At 41.5% G+C, this 20,744-nt stretch overlaps 1 protein-coding gene across 4 annotated transcripts in view; it reads right to left on the minus strand.

Moving 5' to 3' along the window:
- Positions 1 to 20,744, minus strand: part of mtor (mechanistic target of rapamycin kinase) — a 342,240-nt gene that overhangs the window by 230,883 nt on the left and 90,613 nt on the right. For all 4 annotated transcript variants that reach the window (XM_059951708.1, XM_059951709.1, XM_059951711.1 and 1 more), the window contains 2 exons: positions 20,263 to 20,397; positions 8,609 to 8,738 (listed from right to left, as the gene is read on the minus strand). In XM_059951708.1, the coding sequence (XP_059807691.1) occupies positions 8,609 to 8,738; positions 20,263 to 20,397 (265 nt within the window). The remainder of the gene's footprint in view (positions 1 to 8,608; positions 8,739 to 20,262; positions 20,398 to 20,744) is intronic.

A 20,744-nucleotide genomic window follows, 5' to 3' on the forward strand; every position in this document is an offset into this window, starting at 1 on the left:
AATGTTAATTTCCTTCTCTGCATCACTCTCCATGTGAAATGCTTTACCAACATTCACTATCCTACTACTTTGAATGGGTTTTACAGCCCCGTAACCAGAGATTAATCAATTCCCATGAACAATCTTTATTTATTGTTGTAGGCATAAAAACACACCCTAATGATAGCTTGCAGACACACTTGGGAAAAAAAACCAAATTTGACCTGAAAATAGCTGTTCAACTGTCCTCTAGCTATAAATAAGGCTTGGAGTTTCATAAAGTGTGTCTGGTTATAGTTATGCTTCACTGAATGAACAACACCTAGTATTGTCCAGCAATCAACCTAGCAATGTTTAAACTCAGAATGGTCTAATCATAACTCTTACCTTTCAAACAAGTCACTACACTGCCAAACAATAAGCAATTAAGTTCATTATTTCAATCAGAGGGGGTATATAATTTTTAAATAAAGTGGTTATTTAATTACAGTATGGACTGCATTTCCAGAACAACATGGTGCAGATTGCAGTTATACATTAGCAGTTGGCCCAGGTCCTAGTGCATGATGCTACTTGTTGCATAAGGACATGTTTGGGCTCAACTGAGACCTTTCATAGTAAAATAATCCGCAGCTGTTGAGGTTGATAAAATTTGGTTGTATGAATAAGACACAAGAGATCCATAACCGTCTGCAAGACAGCACTTTATATGATGATGTAAAATTCATTGTCTGGCAATGTGCATTATTCAATTCCAAACAAAACTTCCTAAGAATTTCAGCAGAAAATAGAAATACTTGTATTAAACAGAGAGGAGGGGGGGGAGGCATTCAAATTCAGTTAGTGGCACACAAAGCATATCTTGCATTATTAACAAACACAGACAGAAGACTTGAATGATTAGGATTTAACAAATGTATAACAAGGTTGTTATCATTCAAAGAATACATTCACCATAATTGTTTAAATTATTAACAAAAGAAAATCTGCAGGTGCTGGAAGTCTGAGCAACGCACACAAAATGCGGGAGGAACTCAGCAGGCCAGGCAGCATCAGTGGAAAAGAGTACAGTCGACATTTCAGGACGAGACCTTTCAGCAGGACCGGAGAAAAAGTGCTGAAGAGTAGGTTTAAAAGGTGGATAGAGGGGAGAGACAAAAACAAGGTGATAGGTGAAACTTGAAGGGGGAGGGTGCGAGTCCCAGCTATGTCTATCTGTCAACTACGTAGAACAGTCTATGTTCCAAGCCTACACTGGTGACCATACCGCACTTTTCCTATCCTACATTGACGACTGCATTGGTGCTGTTTCCTTTACCCTTGCTGAAATCGTCAACTTCATTCACTTTGCTTCCAACTTCCACCCTGCCGTCAAATTTACCTAGTTCATTTCCGACACCTCCCTCCCCTTTCTCAAACTCTCTGTCTCTATCTCTGGAGACAGCTTACCTACTTACAAACCCATGGACTCCAACCGCTAACTGAACTATATCTCCTCCCACCCTGTTACTTATAAAAACACCATCCCCTTCTCTCAATTCCTCTGTCTCCACCAGATCTGCTCTCAGGATGAAGCTTTTCATTACAGAACAGAGAAGTCCTCTTTCTTCAAAGAAAGAAGTTTCCCTTCCTTCACCATCAACACTGCCCTCAACCATATCTTTTCCATTTCATGTATGTCTTCTCTCACCCCATCTTTACACCACCCTACCAGGGATAAGGTTCCTCTTGTCCTCACCAACCACATAATGTCCAGCACATAATTCTCTGGAACTTACACCATTTCCAACAGGACCCCACCACCAAGCACGTCTTTCCCTCCCCCCAATTTCTGCTTTCTGCAGGGATCGCTCCCTATACAACTCCCCTATCTATTCATCCCTCCGCACTGATCTCCCCCCGGCACTTATCCTTGCAAGTGGAACAAGTGCTACACCTGCCCCTACGCCTTCCGCCTCACTACCATTTAGGGCCCCAAGAAGTTCTTCCACATGAGGTCCTTCATTTGTGAGTCTGTTGGGGCCATATACGGTGTCCGGTGTTCCTGCAGTGGCCTCCAGTATATTGGTGAGATCCAACGTAGATTGGGAAACCACTTTGCCGAGCACCTGAGCTCCACCTGCCTGAAAAATCAGGATCCCCCAGTGGCAATCCATTTTAATTCCACTCTCCATTCCCATTCTGATATGTCCATCCATAGCATCCTCTACTGTTGTGATGAGAGCACACTTAGGTTGGAGGAACAACACCTTATTTTCTGTCTGGGTAGCCTCCAACCTGATGGCATGAACATCAATTTCTCAAACTCCTGGTAATGCTTCCCCCTTCACCATTCCCACTCCCCTTTTCCCTCTCTCACCTTAACTCCTTGCCCTCCCATCGCTTCCCTCTGGTGCTCCACCCACCTTTTCTTTTTTCCATGGCCTTCTGTCCTCTTCTTCAACCCTGTAGCTCTTTCACCAATCAGCTTTCCAGCTCTTTACTTCACCACTCCCCCTACAGGTTTCACTTATTATCTTGTGTTTCTCTCTCCCCTTCCCCACCTTTTCAATCTCCTTCTCAGGGTTTTTTTTCCTCCAGACCTGCCGGAGTGTCTCAGCCTGAAATGATGACTGTATTTCCCATAGATGCTGCCTGGCCATCTGAGATCCTCCAGCATTCTGTGTGTGTTGTTTAAATTATAATCAGTTTCATGAAGTGACCCAGCAGAATAGGCATTTGTTCAAACATGCACAGGATATAGAATCAAAAAAGACTTAGAAAATATTAAAAGTTTCCTGAAATGATATAGTGCAGAAGCTGCAGACAACATTTCAGAATTTAAGGAAAATGCCTCTTGGAAGTCTACTTGTATATGCTGGTGTTTCGATCTTCATTTGCTTGGTGTAGATGATTTATTATGCAATTTCCATGTGTGTAGCCTTTTATAAACAAGATTAGAGCTTTACTCAACAACGCTTTTAAAATCGCTCTAGCGATGTAAGTACCAGCATCTAATCTAAAGTAACACAAAACAGTGAGGCTCAAAGTGAAGGTGAAGTTGAAAGCTGCTTTCTTTTCTCTGGCAAGACCACATCAGACACGTGGAGGATGTTTAAAGATCAATTGCACAGAGTACAGGAAAGGTATGTTCCTGTTAGGAGGAAGTACAGGGATAGAAAGATAAGTGAAGCTTGGATGACCAGTGAGGTGTTGAATTCAGTCAAGCAGAAAAAGGAAAAGTACGTAAAATTTCAGAAGTCAGGATCAAATGAAGCAGGATTCTAAACAAGCTAGAAAAGAAATAAAGAAGGCAATTAGAAATGCTAGGAAGGGCCATGAAAAGCCCTTGGCAAATAGGAATAGGACGAATCGCAAGGCATTTTATACTACATCTAGAGCAAGAGGATACGTTGGCAGAGGGTGCAGGATCAGAAGGATAACGAAGGGAACATTTGCTTGGATGTGGAGAATTTGAGTGAGGTACTTAATGAGGACTTTGCTTCAGTGTTTACTAAGGAAAAGGATATGGAGGATCAAGTGATCAGTGCTGAGTGTACAAATATGTGTAACACCCTGGGAAAGGTTTCACTGCTAATGTAATGGTCTTTCTGTAGAAGCAGGGTTTAGGTTATGGTTAGAGATAATGGGTGCTTTGGAATGTGAGCTGAGTTTTTTGTTTGGCAGGGGATGAAGAGGGAGAACACTGAAGAGAACCTGTCGTAGGATTCGAACCGCTAGGGGGCCGTGATTCAATGGAACAAGGATCTGTAGTCGACTGAGGATCAGTAAATATGCCTTTTGAAAAAGTTGAGCTCCAACTTGTGCACATTTGACTGTTTAATTATAATGGACAATTTTTTTTGTATTTTTGCTTTACTAACTCTTTAGTTAAGATTCATAAATATAATTCCTTTAATCGCATGCAGTCTGTGGTCTGTTATTTCCTGGAACTGAATTTGTAACAGGGTAACAAATTACACAACATCCAGGCAAACCAGGGTTTGGGGTGGGAGAGTTGTCTCAATCTCACGGGTTGGTTAGGAGCAGAATGTGTACTCCCTATACATAAGCAGCTAAGGAAACTAGCAGGCTTTCGTATATCACGTCATTTAGAGGTCAAGGAGGAGGAAGAGTTGGGCCTCCTAAAGAGTATTAAGGTGGATAAGTCCCCAGGGCATGATGGGATTTGCTCCCCGTTATTGAAAGAGGCAAGAAAGGAGATTCATGGAACCTCGATAAGTATCTTTGAGTCCTGTCTAGACACAGGTGAGGTGCTGGAGGATTGGGAAAGTGAGTAATATTGTACCTCTATTTAAGAAGGGAAAAGGGAAAACCCTGGGAACTACAGACAGATGAGTCTCATTTGCAGGGAAATTGCTGAAGAAAATTCTTGAGGATAGTATATGAATATTTGGAAACGCATGGCCTAATTAGGGAGAGCAGGATGGCTTTCTGCGTGGCAGGTCGTGTCTTACCAACTTGATTGAGTTTTTTTTGACAAGGTGACAAGAGAGATTGATCAAAGTAGCACAATAGATGTTGTTAACATGGATCTTAGTAAAGTGTTTGATAATCCAGAAGATTAAGATGCATGGGTGTGGTGAACTATGTGCCTGTCTGGACACGCCCCCTTCTGACTGCTCCTGTGGCTCCTCCCACAGGCCCCTGTATAAAGGCGATCGAGGTCTGATCCTCTGCCTCATTCTCCAGGATGTAGTATGATGGTCACTCACTGCTGGTCCCTTCTTCAGTCAATAAAAGCCGATATCTCGCCTTACGTCTCAGAGTGAGTTATTGATGGTGCATCAATTTTACTGACTGAAAGTTTTAAAACATGGAAACCGTTTTACATCCGGAAAGGTTGGATTTGGACCCTCAAGACCCTGAAGCAGCTCTTGCTTTTGAACTCTGGCTTGCATGCTTCCAATCATACTTGGCGGAGCTTCGTGCGACTGACCCTGCCGTTATGTACAGAATTCTCCACTCGAGGGTCACCCCAAAAGTTTATTCCATTATCCGGGACCTGCCGACCTACGAAGGGGCACTGGACGCCCTCAAAAGACAGTACCTGCGGCCGGTGAACACCGTCTACGCAAGACATCGTTTAGCTACCTGGCGACAGCGGCCTGGAGAATCGAGCGCCGAGTTTCTCCGAGCACTACAGACACTCGTCCGAGCTTGTGACTGCAAGACGCTCACGGCAGAACAACATGCGGAGCTGCTAGTATGAGACGCCTTTGTGACGGGACTGAAGTCAGTGTACGTGCGCCAGCGACTGCTGGAACACTTCGATCTTACCTTACGCTCGGCGACCGAGACGGCCAACACTCTGGAAGCTGCGCTGCACTATGCCGAAGCTGTCCAGTCGCGCGATTCCCCGCCGGTTCCGTGGACGCCTCATTCGCCGCTGCCAGTCGAGATTCCACGAGCTCCCCGAACCCGACCATGGCGGTGGCCCGTCAGAAGCCTGTGCTTTGTTATTTCTGTGGCCACAAAAAGCACCCCCGAAAACGCTGTCCAGCGCGAGAAGTGACCTGCTCCAGCTGTGGAAAGCAGGGCCATTTCGCCAAGGTCTGTAAGTCTAAACTGCGAGCGGAGTGCAGCGCTGCGGGCGAGACATGGGGGCCACCATCTTGCATGCCCGGATGTGGGCGGCCATCTTTGTCTGCGTCAGCATGCCCTGCCCCCGACCCTCCGATGCTTACCGGGTACCCCGAAGGCTCATCTCTGGCCACTGTAACTCTCGACCAAAGTGCCCCACACCAGCTTGCAAGGTCCATGATGGACATCCGGGTGGAGGGGCACAGGACTAGATGCCTGTTTTGACACGGGCAGCACTAAGAATTTTATTCACCCGGACACAGTGCAACGCTGCGGACTCGCAATATGGCCAGTAAGTCAGAAGATCCATTTGGTTTCTGGGTCGCATTCCACAGACATCCGGGCGGGTTGTGTAGCGACATTGGTGGTGCAAGGCACAGAATATCGGAACTTTGCGCTACTGGTCATGCCTAATCTGTGCGCACCTGTGCTATTGGGGCTGGACTTCCAGAGCCATCTCGAAAGTGTGACTATGGTGTATGACGGGCCCCTCCCACCACTCACTGTCCGGAATCCTCAGTTCTGTGGGACTTCATCACTATTGACCACACACACACAGCGACACACACATCCCATCCAGCACGACAGCTGCGCTACCGACACCACTTGCAGTCTCTCCACTCTCAAGGTCCCTCCCCCACCGCTGTTCGCCAACCTGACCCCGACTGTAAACCTGTGGCGACTAAAAGCAGGAGGTACAGTGCAGGGGACAGGGCCTTCATTCAGTCAGAGGTGCAGCGGCTGCTCAGGGAGGGGATCATTGAGCCAAGCACAAGCCCTTGGAGGGCCCAGTTGGTCGGATGGCGGCCCCAACCCCCCCCTCACGAACTCCTATTCTCTTTTCCCAGGAAGTCTGTCACTGGGACCGCTCTACCAGTTTGGCTGACGTCCCCGGGGCCAGTGCTGCTCCGGAAACATGTGAGGAGCAATAAAGACTCCCCTTCTGCATGCGAACCCCCAGTATGCTTACGTGGTCTTACCTGATGGGCGGGAGGACACGGTCTCCATCCACGACCTGGCACCCGCAGGTGCAGCAGACCACTACCCTGAACACTCTCCAGTAACTATGAACCCTGTACCCGAGGTGACACCGCGCTCACCAGGCCCTACATAGACTCCTCATGACACTTATATACCAGGTGCCTCGCACATGCATGAGCTGGAACCAGCACAACCTCCGTCTCCTGTGCAATCACCAATGTCGCCGGCATCGGTGCAATCACAGCCGGTGCTACGTAGATCGCAGCGACAGGTTCGACCACCTGATAGACTTGACCTGTAAGAAACTTCGCCACATGGGGACTCTTTTAAACAAAGGGGGGGTGAATGTGGTGAACTATGTGCCTGTCTGGACATGCCCCCTTCTGACTGCTCCTGTGGCTCCTCCCACAGGCCCCTGTATAAAGGCAATCGAGGTCTGATCCTCTGCCTCATTCTCCAGGATGTAGTATGATGGTCACTCACTGCTGGCTCCTTCTTCAGTCAATAAAAGCCGATATCTCGCCTTTACGTCTCAGAGTGAGTTATTGATGGTGCATCAATGGGGTCCATGGCGAATTGGCTGTTTGGATTCAGAAATGCCTTGTGCTTAGAAGACAGAGAGTAGTGATCGAAGGGACTTAATCGAACAGTAATTAGAGGTATTCCTCAGGGATCTGTGCTGGGACCTCTGCTGTTTGTGACGTATATAAATAACCTGGATAAAAATGTAGATGGGTGGATTAGAAAGTTTGCAGATCAGAGCAGATTGCTGGAGTTGTGGATTGTGTGGAAGAATACAGCTCAATATAGATCAGTTGCAGATATGGGTACAGAAATGGCAGATGAATGTGAGGTGTTGCACCTTGGTAGTACACTGTTAAGGGCAAGGCTAAAGGGTCCAAGTTCATGTCTCCTTGAAAGCGGCTACACAGGTCAATAGGGTGGTTAAGAAGGCTATGAAATGCTTGCTTTTATTAGTCAAGGCATTGAGTTCAAAGCCAGGAACTAATGTTGCAACTTCATAGAACACTGATTTGGCCACACTTGGAGTATTGCATGCAGTTCTGGCAGCTCCACTATAGGGAAGATGTTGAGGCTTTGGAGAGGGTGCAAAAGAGGTTTACCAGGAGGCTTCCTGGTTTAAAGGGTGTGTGCTGTCATGAGAGGGTAGACAAATTTGAGTTATTTTCTTTGGAGCAGTGGAGGCTATGGGAGATCTGACAAAGGTTTATAGGATTATGAGAGGCATAGAGTAGACAGGGAGTATTTTTTTTCCAGTGTAGAAATATCTAATACCAGAGGGCATGCATTGGGGTGAGAGTGAGTAGGTTCAAAGGGGATTGAAGGGTAAGTTTCTTTTAACTCAGGGAGCAGTAGATGCCTGGAATGCACTGCTTAGTATGGTGGTAGAGTCAAATAGATTAGAGGTTTTTAAGGGACGTTTAGCTAGTATGTGAATTTGAGGAAGATGGTGGGATATAGACACAGGTAGGAGGGGTTAGTTTTTTTTTGGGGGGGGGGGTAGCTTAATTTATTTTTTAGATGGCTTGGCACAACACTGTGGGCTAAAGGGCCTGTTCCTGTCCTGTACTTTCCTATGATCTTCTCCTTTAATTAAGAATTTACTGACTGCTGCTGCAAAAAGCGAATTTTCACGGCATTTATAACCTGTGCACGTACATCTATGACAACAGTAAACTTGAACTTGCGAAAGAATCTCAAAATTAGACAGAGCAAGCTGCAACTTATTTTGCCCAGAAAAACACTGACAGTACTAACATTGTCTCCGAAACATTACAACAGCATTTTACCATGATTTTTTTTAAATTAGGATTCCACAAGGGGTCAAAGTCAAAAACCTGCTGCACTGACATGTTAGTGCTATGTCAGCATTACCTTTCACAAAGATAAAGCACATACAGATCAGTGGTTTACTTGGTTCAAAAGATAACTTACAATTTCATATCAAAAATAAAAGACCAGAAACAAATAATAGCAGAGCTCATCAAAAAATTGTCAAGATATTACCAATACAGCTGATCCTTGATGCAAAACCTATTCATACCTGAATCCTGACTTGATTTAGATTCTGATAGACTGACAGCTGATGCATCACGAGATTGATCAATCATCCCAATATTAACCTTGTGTTTGTATGGATCTAACGCACCCAACAGCCCTAAGACACGGATAGCCTGAAGAAAAAAAAATCAGTTGTTAAATAATGCATTAAAGAAAATCCACACACTTAATTAGCATCTTTTAAATAAACCCATTATGCTTCACAGATTTCTTGTACAAAGTGTAGGTGTTCTTGCAGAAGTGTGTAACCTGTAGATTTCTTCACATTTAAAATTATGCAAATATATGCATAAAATAGGTTTTAAATTTCTCCTTGAATGAAGCTGGAGCAACATTTACAAATTAACTTCAAGATCTGCTTGCTCCTCTATGATCTGTCCGCAGATCATTCCAAAGATGCCTCCATTATCTATGTTGAAGGTACACAAGACCAGAAGAAAATATGAGTAGGGATAGGCCACTAGAACCCTCAAGCATGCCCCACTATTCAATATGATCAAAGCTGATCTATGCTGGTATCAAATTGTGCCAGTTCTCTATAACCATCATTTCCTATGTCTTATAAATATTTATTTACCTGTACCTTAAGTATACATTAATTGATCTGACCTCCACCATCCTTCTGGAAATACACTACCCCCAGTGAGGGAAATTAATCTGTGCACCTCAGTTTTAAGTGACTGCCTCCTTATGGTGCAGCCATGTCCCATTATTTACAAATTTCCTACCAGTGGATAGATACATCATAAAGATGCTTGACAGAAACTTATATGTTTGAATATATTGTATATGTATGTCAGACCAGGATGCCTTGATAGTCACAATGCATTAATACCTTAAAAGACTGAGCATACCCTGTTTATATCCTGATAAGAGTTACCCTTGCCTGCCTATTAACATGGGTGAAGCAGCAGACCTTGCTGTGGGTCTTGGAAATGTCTTTGGCTTGGTCTTTATTCCACATGTTGCAAGTAAAGAATGTCCAGAAAAAGATTCCTTGAACTTGTGAAATAAACTGGGAGCTTTAAGAAGTGTGAGGTACAAATCACACTTCAGCTCAACTGGGGGTCCTCTCAAAATCAAAAACCTGCAGCTGCTTGCTGTTTAGGTTTGGATATGAAGAATGGCAGCTTTGCATTGTTGTTTCTCACTAGCAGACCGCCTGGAGCTCCATTATGATGTTTATCTCCTAAGATGAAGCAACGTTTGATCTTCCCTGTGCCTTTAGGCCCCATTTTTAATACTGTAAAGAGGCAGGTCTTTACAGTTCCTTATTAATAAAATGAGAAAAAACACAGCTGCTTATATATCTCTGAATTCATTTAAACATTTTTTTAAATTTTCTAAAAAATGTTGCATGTACAAGCATAATGTATCCAATATATGATACAGAAACTGAAAAATAAATTGTTCTTTGATTGAAAATCGTTGATGTAAATTTTGTGGATACAGTGGTTGGCACTGAAAATGGGGGAGAGCAGCACTACCATTTAAGCTACTAGCCGTGTGTACTTGTTTTAAGTGGGAAGAATGTGAAGTCCTGCTCTAGTCCCCACTGTTTTCAACTGACTCAAAATACCCTCAAGCCTCCCCCCTAAAAAAATTGTTCCAATTAGTCCTAAAATGGACAAGGCAAAGATTTGCCAAAAATAAACACTGGCTATTCAGGTCTAGTTAGATTGACCACAATAATTGCTCCAACATCAACCATAACTCAGTTTAGAAAGTGGGCAAATTTGACTGATCTTTAAAAAACTAAATTTAAACTCTAATTCAAAGAAAATTGAATTCCTTTGAAAAGAGGTCACAAACAGAATTTGCTTTCAATTGTGTTTTACTCCTGGATAAATTTTGTAACTAGCTGATGACATCCAAAATTAATTATGTCTACCTTCAAGAACTACAGTTGGACAATTGGAATAAATGATACCTCAGTCAAAGTCTATGAAAGTGACACGATGATATGAAAACTAAAACATTACTTTTACTACATTATTACAGGGTGATCTAGATAATTGCAAAGAGCAGCTGCAAAAAGAAAACAAGTGCCCTGAATACTCCTTTCACTGCATTCAACTGACCTGGCTGCTAATTACAGCTATCCAAATACCATCATCAAAAGCAACAGTATGAAAAAGAAATGTCTTCATTATGCTGCAATGCCATAATGTATTTTCTTAAACTAGCTTGATCTTCAATTTTTTTTCAAATAACTGTATTAGGGATGTGTATATAGATTCACCATCCTTATCAGAATTAATATAATTTTAATCTAATAGCTCCTATTAGAAAGGATATTTTGACATTTCACACTGTGTTAATTTTACAGTTTTAGTGCAGGGGAGATTGGTGTTATGGTTAAACCAAACATCTTGGAGCCAATGGTTTCACAATGCAAAGAAGTCATCACATTGTGATTGAAGAATAACGTGAACAAATTCTTGAAAGAACTGTCAGTCATCCTTTATCCAAAAGTAGCTTATTTTCCTTTGCATTTGCTTGACATATATAACAGCCTGGAGTTTCTGTCAAATTATCCCTTTGTTTTCATCAAAATTGATCTAATATTAACCAATTCAGCACAGAAATTATGAGTTTCTTGGAACCATTTGCTAGTTTAGCTAAAAAGAAACAGCTGGCCCTGCCCGCAAAGAAGGCTATAATCAGAGGGCATATCAAGGGGGACGTGAGGGGTAAGTTTTGTACTCAAAGAGAGTGGCAGATGCCTGGTATGATGTTGGAGACAAATACATTAGAGGCTTCTAAGAAATATCTGGATAGGCACATGGATACAAGAAGATGGAGGAATATGAACATGGTGTACATTGGAGGGATTAATGTTTGGGTGTTTTTGATTCACTTTTTTAGCTGGGTTGGAACAACAAAGAGGGCCAAATGGCCTGTTCCTGTGCTGTATTCTTCGATTTCTAACCCAGGCAACTTAATGAAAATTGTAAGCTCTTGCTAAATGAAAGATTTAAAAGCTTGCAGGGAGATTTATGCCGGTTAGAAGAATGGGCTGAACATCGGCAGATGGAGTTTAATGCTGAGAAGTGTGAGGTTCTACATTTTGGCAGGAATAATCCAAATAGAACATACAGAGTAAATGGTAGGGCATTGAGGAATGCAGAGGAACAGAGAGATCTAGGAATAACTGTGCATAGTTCCCTGAAGGTGGACTCTCATGTAGATAGGGTGGTGAAGAAGGCTTTTGGAACGCTGGCCTTTATAAATCAAAGCATTGAGTACCTTGTAATGTTAAAATTGTACAAGGCATTGGTAAGGCCAAATTTAGAATATTGTGTGCAGTTCTGGTCACCGAATTATAGGAAAGATATCAATAAATTAGAGAGAGTGCAGAGACGATTTACTAGGATGTTACCTGGGTTTCAGCACTTAAGTTACAGAGAAAGGTTGAACAAGTTAGGTCTCTATTCATTGGAGCGTAGAAGGTTGAGGGGGGATTTGATCGAGGTATTTAAAATTTTGAGAGGGATAGATAGAGTTGACGTGAATAGACTGTTTCTATTGAGAGTAGGGGAGATTGAAACGAGAGGACATGATTTGAGAGTTAGGGGGCAGAAGTTTAAGGGAGACACGAGGGGGTATTTCTTTACTCAGAGAGTGATAGCTGTGTGGAATGAGCTTCCTGTAGAAGTAGTAGAGGCCAGTTCAGTTGTGTCATTTAAGGTAAAATTGGATAGGTATATGGACAGGAAAGGAGTGGAGGGTTATGGGCTGAGTGCGGGTAGGTGGGACTAGGTGAGATTAAGAGTTCGGCATGGACTAGGAGGGCCGAGATGGCCTGTTTCCGTGCTGTGATTGTTATATGGTTATACGTTATATGGTTAAATGTGTCCATTGGCCTCTTAAAATGAAAACAGAAAATATTTTGTAAGTTTTTAAATGTATTTCAATTTATTAAGAAACTGACAGCTACACTTAAATGTTACCAGTTAATTGTTCTTTACAGTTATAGTCATTTTTAGGCTTTTAAAAATCAATGTATGTGGAGGCACTCTGATTAATAAAACACAGTTTTGATCACATCTACAGATGTACTGTTGAAAGTATCCTGACTGATTGCATCATGGTCTGGTACAGCAATTCAAATGAAAAGAAACACAAGCAACTGCAGCCCAATTTATCACAGTATAATCCCTCACTGACGGTGGTAATATCAATGCTTCAAGAAGACAACATCCATTACCATTGTTCCCTAACAACTGTGTCATGCCATCTTCTCAGTTACCATCTGGCAGGAGAAACAGAAACCTGAAGGCCCAGGCCCCAGGATCCACCAGGTCCCTTCAATCATTCTGTTCTTCAGTCAACCAGTAAAAACCCTAAGTTATCTATGAGAAACCACACAGTACAAGCCCTTCTGGCCCAATCAGCCATGCTTCCAAACTACACAAGACCAATTAACCTGACCCTTTGGAATATGGGAAGAAAGTGGATCACTCGGGGGAAGCTCACATTTTCACGGGCAGGACGAACAGTCAGCAGTGAAACTGAGCCCAGGTCACTGCTGCTGCAATAGCATTGCAATAACTGCTACACTACAGTGAAGGTTGTCTGAGTGAGCTTTCATTCACTGCCCAGTTTTCCTTCCAACTTCCAAAGACTTACAGGTTAGGATTGCGGACAGGCTATTCTGGTACTGGACACGTGGCACCACTTGTGGGCTGCCCACAACAAACTTCACTGACTTCGGCTCCGTCCACACTACACCGGATAAATCCGTAACCGAAGCTCTTCTCTTCGTTTTTACCCTCCATCCACAGTAAAATGGAGTTTTCGTCCACCGAAACTGGAGCTTTTCAGAAACGCTCTCCAAAGTGTGTATTTTTGAAAACGCCAGATTGGCCAGATCAGTGTGGACGGGGTAACCAGAGACTTCTGAAAACACTGTCAGACAGCAGCGCGCTATTTCATTGTTTTCTTGAATGCAACCTTACAACTTCAGAACAGACAGCAACGAAACTGACGCCATAAGAGTTAGAAATATACTCACCAAATACTTTGACCCATAACTTACTGAATAAATAAGTATACTCACTCTGCCCTGTTTTCTGTCCTTGCTCGCATGAAGGTGGTTTACCTATTTATGCAAGTACTTCTCTGACAATAGATGTGTAGCAGCCTAATGTAACATTAGGTGCTTTATTAATGCAACAGAGTTAGTCAGTTTGTCAATGTTCGTCGTCAGCTGGGACAATCTGTCCGTGAACTCCCTGTCGGTTGCCTCTGTATGCTCCAGTACTTGTTTTTTTTTACTTTTATGTTCTCCTGCATGAAAGCCAACAGCTGTCCGTCATTTTAAGTTTTTCTAGTCTGCAACTACACAAATGCGCACTTGTACAGCAAGATTCGACACCAAACATGTTGCTTGGTTTCAGTAGATGTGTCCTGCGCATGTGCAGGAGGAGGAGATTTGCCAAAATCTCCGTTTCAATGTGGATAGAGATATTTTTTAAAACGCATAGTGTGGCTGCCTATTGTTCTTATGCGAAACCAGCGTTTTCAAAATTATCAGGTCATGTGTGGACATATCCTTAGAGTTGATGTAAAACAATGCTTTTAAACTGTATGTTTTGAGTACTTGTGACAAATAAGTTAATTGCTCTAATCTCTACGTAGCTATGTACCTGTGATGTTGCTGCAGTTAAGTTTTAATTGCAGCTGTTCATATTGTTATGCACAACAATAATTGTAAGTTTGACCTTGCAGTCAAATGCTGAAATGCCCAAAGAAAAATTCAAAGATAAACATTACATTGAAAAACAATGTTTCGTGGCATATCATAAATAAAGCAAATAGTTTTCTGAGATTTCTGAAAAACAAGTTTGAGTGCAATGCCAGTTCATTAGATAAAATTACCCTGCAACATTGCCACAAATTGTCCATTTTCCTTTTATGGTACAATCTCAAATTAGAGGATAAAAACAAGAACTATTTGAAGATGCACTTCAATTTTTCATAAAATAGATGCTATTGAACTTACTTTCAAAATTGAAACATTAAAGTGATTGAGCTAAACTTTTAGAGCATCTTAAAACCTGCAACATTAAATTAATAGCCTCAATAAACTGCATGGTAAATGCACAGAATGAACTGAACCAATATTCTGAAACAGGACAAAATATATTCTTTTGCTTTATTTCAACACTGCATTGTCACAGAGCACAATCAAGAACAATTACCTGCAAACATCCAATGATTCAGAGTAAAATACACTATTACAGTGACATGCAAAGGTTTGGGCAGCCCTGGTCAAAATTTCTGTTACTGTGAATAGTTAAGTGAGTAGAAGATGAACTGATCTCCAAAAGTCATAAAGTTAAAGAAGAAACATTCTTTTCAACATTTTAAGCAAGATTAGTCTATTATTTTTCAGTGAAAAGAAGGAAAGGAGCACCATGCAAAAGTTTGGGCACCCCAAGAGATTTGAGCTCTCAGATAATTTTTACCAAGGTCTCAGACCTTAATTAGCTTGTTGGGGCTATGGCTTGTTCACAGTCATCGTTAGGAAAGGACAGGTGATGCAAATTTCAAACATTTATAAATACCCTGACTCTTTAAACGTTGTCCCAACAATTAGCAGCCATGGGCTCCTCTAAGCAGCTGCCTAGCACTCCGAAAATTAAAATAGATGCCCACAAAGCAGGAGAAGGCTTTAAGAAGATAGCAAAGCGTTTTCGGGTAGCCATTTCCTCAGTTCGTAATATAATTAAGAAACGGCAGTCAACAGGAACGGTGGAGGTCAAGCTGAGGTCAGGAAGACCAAAAAAACTTTCCAAGAAAACTGCTCATAGGATTACTAGAAAGGCAAATCAAACCCCCCGTTTGACTGCAAATGACCTTCAGGAAAATTTAGCAGACTCTTGTTCTACTGTGCAGTGACACCTGCACAAATATGACCTTCATGGAAGAGTCATCAGAAGAAAACCTTTCCTGCATCCTCACCACACAATTCAGCATCAGAAGTTTGCAAAGGAACATCTGAACAAGCCTGATGCATTTTGGAAACAAGTGCTGTGGACTGATGAAGTTAAAATAGAACTTTTTGGCCACAATGAGCAAAGGTATGTTTGGAGAAAAAAAGGTGCAGAATTTCATGAAAAGAACACCTCTCTGACTGTTAAGCACAGGGGTGGATCGATCATGCTTTGGGCTTGTGTTGCAGCCCCAGTGGCACGGGGAACATTTCTCTGGTAGAGGGGAGAATGAATTCAATAAAATACCAGCAAATTCTGGAAACAACAATCACACTGTCTGTAAAAAAGCTGAAGATGAAAAGAGGATGGCTTCTACAACAGGATAATGATCCTAAACACACCCCAAAATCCACAATGGACTACCTCAAGAGGCGCAAGCTGAAGGTTTTGCCAAGGCCCTCACAGTCCCCTGACCTAAGCTTCATCGAAAATCTGTGGATAGACCTCAAAAGAGCAGTGCATGTAAGACGGACCAAGAATCTCAAAGAACTAGATGCCTTTTGCAAGGAAGAATGGGTGAAAATCCCCCAAACAAGAATTGAAAGACTCTTAGCTGGCTACAGAAAGCTGTGATACTTGCCAAAGGGGGTGTTACTAAGTACTGACCATGCAGGGTGCCCAAACTTTTACTTTGGGCCCTTTTCCTTTTTTATTATTTTGAAACGGTAAAAGATGGAAATAAAAAAAAGTAATCTTGCTTAAAATATTATATACATGTGTCATCTTTAACTTTATGTCTTTTGGAAATCAGGTCATCTTTTACTCGCTTAGCTATTCATAGTAACAGAAATTTTGACCGGGGTGCCCAAACATTTGCATGCCTCTGTACATAAGCTATGAAAACCATAGAAGTAATTTCAACTCTGTGCTAAGTTAGCCCTTCTTCAGCAGGCCAATGGCATAGATTCTACCTCAGCAAACAGCATAAATGTTAGAGTTGTGTACACAATGGCAAACAGCCAAGGATTCAGGTAAGCATAAGCATGAGGCTTGTCTGGTCTGCTGCCAATCTTTGTCATATATATGCATTGATAAAGAATACTTATTTTTATTAGAGAGAGAAAGGGTTGCATAATAATACAATAGTCATGATCCTATGAAATAATAAGAAAAAGAAAACAGGCAAGTAATGTCTGGTGCTGGAGTATGATCCTACAGGATCTAGTCTTCTAACATCTGTTTAAGAATTCACTAAAAACATCTAAATTTAAGCTAAGATTGCTGGCAAGGTACTGAGCCAGGGGACAAAACCAATCATGTTCCCATTAGGAGTGCACCCATATGCATTTTTCAACATGGAATAATTGGATAACTGAGAGCCGTGACTGTTGTCAAAGTCAAAGCATATTTGTTATCAAAGTATTTATGTTACCATATACTACCTTGAGATTCATTTACTTCCAGACAGTTACAGGAAAATAAACACAATAGGATTTATGAAAAACTATACATAAAACAAAGACTGACAAACAACCAATGTGCAAGGGTCAAATTGTACACATAAATTATAAGGAATGAGTTATAAGGAGCTTTTGAAAGTGAGTCTGCAGGTTGCATTTTCAGTTCAGAGTTGAACGAAGTTATCCACACTGGTTGAGGAGCTTGATGGTCATAGAATAATAACAGTTCCTGAATTAAGTGTGGTGAAACCTAAGGCTCTTATACCTCCTACCTGATGGCAGTAGTGATAAGAAAGCATGGTCTGCATGGTATGGGTCCTTGATGATGAATGCTAATTTCTCATAGCACCATTTAATGTAAATCTGCTCAATGGTGGGGAGGGCTTTGCCCGTGATGGACTAGGCTATATCCACTAATTCTTAATAGATTTTTCTGTTCCTGGGCATTGGTGTTTCCATACCAGGCTGTGATGGAGCCAGTTAGGATACTTTCCAATGTGCATCTTCAAGTTTTTGATGTCATGCCAAATCTATGCAAACTTCTAAGAAAGTAAGTGGTGCTGTCATGCTTTCTTCCTGATGGCACCTGCATGCAGGTCCCAGGACTGGTCCTTTGATATGTTAATGCTAATATGTTAATCCTCTGATATGAAATTTAAAGCTACTGACCCTTTTCCACCTCCAATCCCCTAATAAGGACTGGCTCATGGACTTCCAGTTTCTTCCTGTAGCTGATAATTAGCTCTTTTTTTCTGCTGAAATTGTGAGATTGTTGTTGCTACACCACCTTCCCCCCCACCCCCTTCTTAAACCCTCGATTTCCTGCTGCTGGTTGAGATCAAAAAATTAAGAACATCAAGCAGGAACAGGCCCTTCAGCCAATACTAACTGCATCAAAAATGATGCCACATTAAACTAATCCTTTCTGCCTACATATGATCAATATTCCTCCAAGTCATGCCAATTCATTTGTCTACCTAAAAGACTTTTAAATATCATATCTAGTTCCACCACTACTGTTGGCAGCCCATTGCAGGCACCTCTCTCTTCTCATTTAGACTTCCCCCTCTCACCTGATAGCAATGTCCTCCAGTAATTGACTCTTCTGCCAAAGGAAAAAAGATTCTGGCTGTCTACCTTATTTATGTCTGTCATAATTATATAACCTCAGCCTCTGATGTCCAGCGAAAATAGGCCAAGTTTTTCCAACCTCTCCTTATAACTCCTACTCTCTGATCCAAGAGGTATCCTTCTTGTAAAGGAGCAAGCAAAGCTATATGCAATATTCTAAATGCAGCCAATCAAAGTTTACATATTTGCATACACAATGAAATCTGCAGATGCTGAAAATTCAAGCAACACACATAAAATGCTGGTGGAACACAGTAGGCCAGGCAGCATCTATAGGGAGAAGCATTGTCGACGTTTCAGGCCAAGACCCTTCATCAGGACCCTTTGTCCTGACGAAGGGTCTTGGCCCCAAACGTCGACAGGGCTTCTCCCTATAGATGCTGCCTGGCCTGTTGTGTTCCACCAGCATTTTGTGGGTGTTGCTTACACATTTGTATCATGATTTCCTGACTTCAATACTCCTCTGCCCTAAGCAATAAAGGTGAGCAAGCCAAATGTCTTCCTTACCACTTTTCTACTTGCCTTGCCCCCTTCAGGACCCTGAAATCTCCCAAAACATCAATATTGTTAAGAGTACTGTCATTAACTGTATACTTCCCTTTTACATTTGACCTCCCGAAGTGCAATTCCTCACACTGGTTCCTCAACCAGGAACCTCATAGTTCAGCCTCATATCTGGTGTAGTATTAGGCCATCAAAGACCCAAATTTGGATGCCATCTCTGCATGGTTTCTGTATATTCTCCATGATAGTCATAACTACAAGGGCTGTAGACTCAGTTGACACTTCTAAACAAATGGTCAAAACCTATTAATTTAATCTTGCTTTTAACTAACATCTTTTTGTCTCTTATTTTTACATTTGCACCTTATCCCTTTGTAAAGCACTTTGAACTACATTATTTGTATGAAAAGTGATCTATAATTAAGTTATTATTATGGAGAGAATGTTTCCTCCCACATACCAGAGGTATGGTAGTAAGTTACTTAACTACTCTAAATTACTTATTAGTGTAGGCAAGTGACAAAAAAACAAAATTAAAAAGCACACAAGGGATAATAGTTTTCTGGGGTATAGGGAAGCGGGAAGGGGGTAAAAAAGAACTAAACAGATTGCTTTGCTTGATAGCCCTAACATCTTCATACTGTGGCACAGTAATAAGGAAGCTAATTCATGGACTATTCCAGAGCATCTGCTTTTGGAAAGGAAGTATGATGATACATCTTTGTAAACATTCAATGTCATAGATTTGCCATTGATATGATTACCTAAATTTTAAATTCAAGATTACAACTATGAATTACGTTAATTGATGCATGAAATACTGCACCATCTTCCATGAGCAGATTTTAATTAGCTCTACATGAGGGTATTTCCTGGTCTTGCCCTACATGGCTCATGTAAAACATCGAAAAGATGGTCTACAAATCTACATTTGAGATGCCAGGAATCATGTATTTGTTTGATATACAGGGTTCAGCTTAGATCTAACAAGTGATACATGTCAAAAACATTAACAAAGGTGTTTTATGTGCTACAAACATTTATTGCAAGTACACAGATATAGAAATTCATTGTTTTCACTAGCTACGGGCTTTAGCCCATTATTTTAGCCAGTAAAGCATTGGTTATCAAAAATTATGTTACTCAAGTAACCAGACTTCATATGTAAGCACAATATTTTACTGTGATTTTCATAGATTTCTGAAATGAATCAACAACATTGCTTGTATTGTACACTGAGCTAAGATTTTCTCCCAAAATATGTGGCATGTATAGTGCAGAATTTTATTTTATTATTACCAATCTGCAATGATTATGGTATGAGAATTGGGGGAGACAGAGGTACAAAGACATGGAACTTAACAAGATCATCACCATTTTCATTGATATTAGTTCCAAAATCTGGAGGAATGGGGAGAAACATATACAAACTTTGAAAAGGAGTGAAAAAAGTACTTGGGAGATAAATCCAGTCTAAGGTTGCTCTCTCTGAAATTTAAAATAACCTTAAAACAAAACATTTATTAACATCTCAGATTCTACTACTTTCTTCTGATAGAAAACACTTAGATCATTATTACTATTACATGCTTATCCTTTACCTCTCTCCGAATACCCTGGTTCTGCTCAGTCTTCAAGAAGTTTAGCAGCACTTCAAGAAGAGATGGGTACTTCCTATAAGGCTCCACCACATAGCCAGTGCAGGCAACTTGCTGTCCCAAGGTCCACAGTGCCACCTGTCCAATTCATAAAGAAATAGCAGAGGTTAATTCTAACTCCCAATACAGATTTTTGATACATAATACATATTTTCTGCTCGGTAAAGAAGCTACGCTGCATTTCTAAACAAGAGAATGCGACAGGAGCAAGGTGGCGAAGGGAGAGAAGGAGACAGAGATGCGGGGAAGCGACAAGAGTGAAAAAGAAAGAATGCAGGTAGAGAAAGTGAAAAGGAGAAAGAGAATGTAGTGAAAAGAGCTGGTTGCAAGCAAAAGATGAGGGATAGTTTCTTTATCAGATGTGCTAACTTTCTTCATATATATTAGGGTGGTCTCCATAATTAACCTAGATATAGTGAACAAAA

This window comes from Hypanus sabinus, chromosome 27 (genome assembly GCF_030144855.1).
Source record: "Hypanus sabinus isolate sHypSab1 chromosome 27, sHypSab1.hap1, whole genome shotgun sequence".
NCBI classification, from domain to species: Eukaryota; Metazoa; Chordata; class Chondrichthyes; order Myliobatiformes; family Dasyatidae; genus Hypanus; species Hypanus sabinus.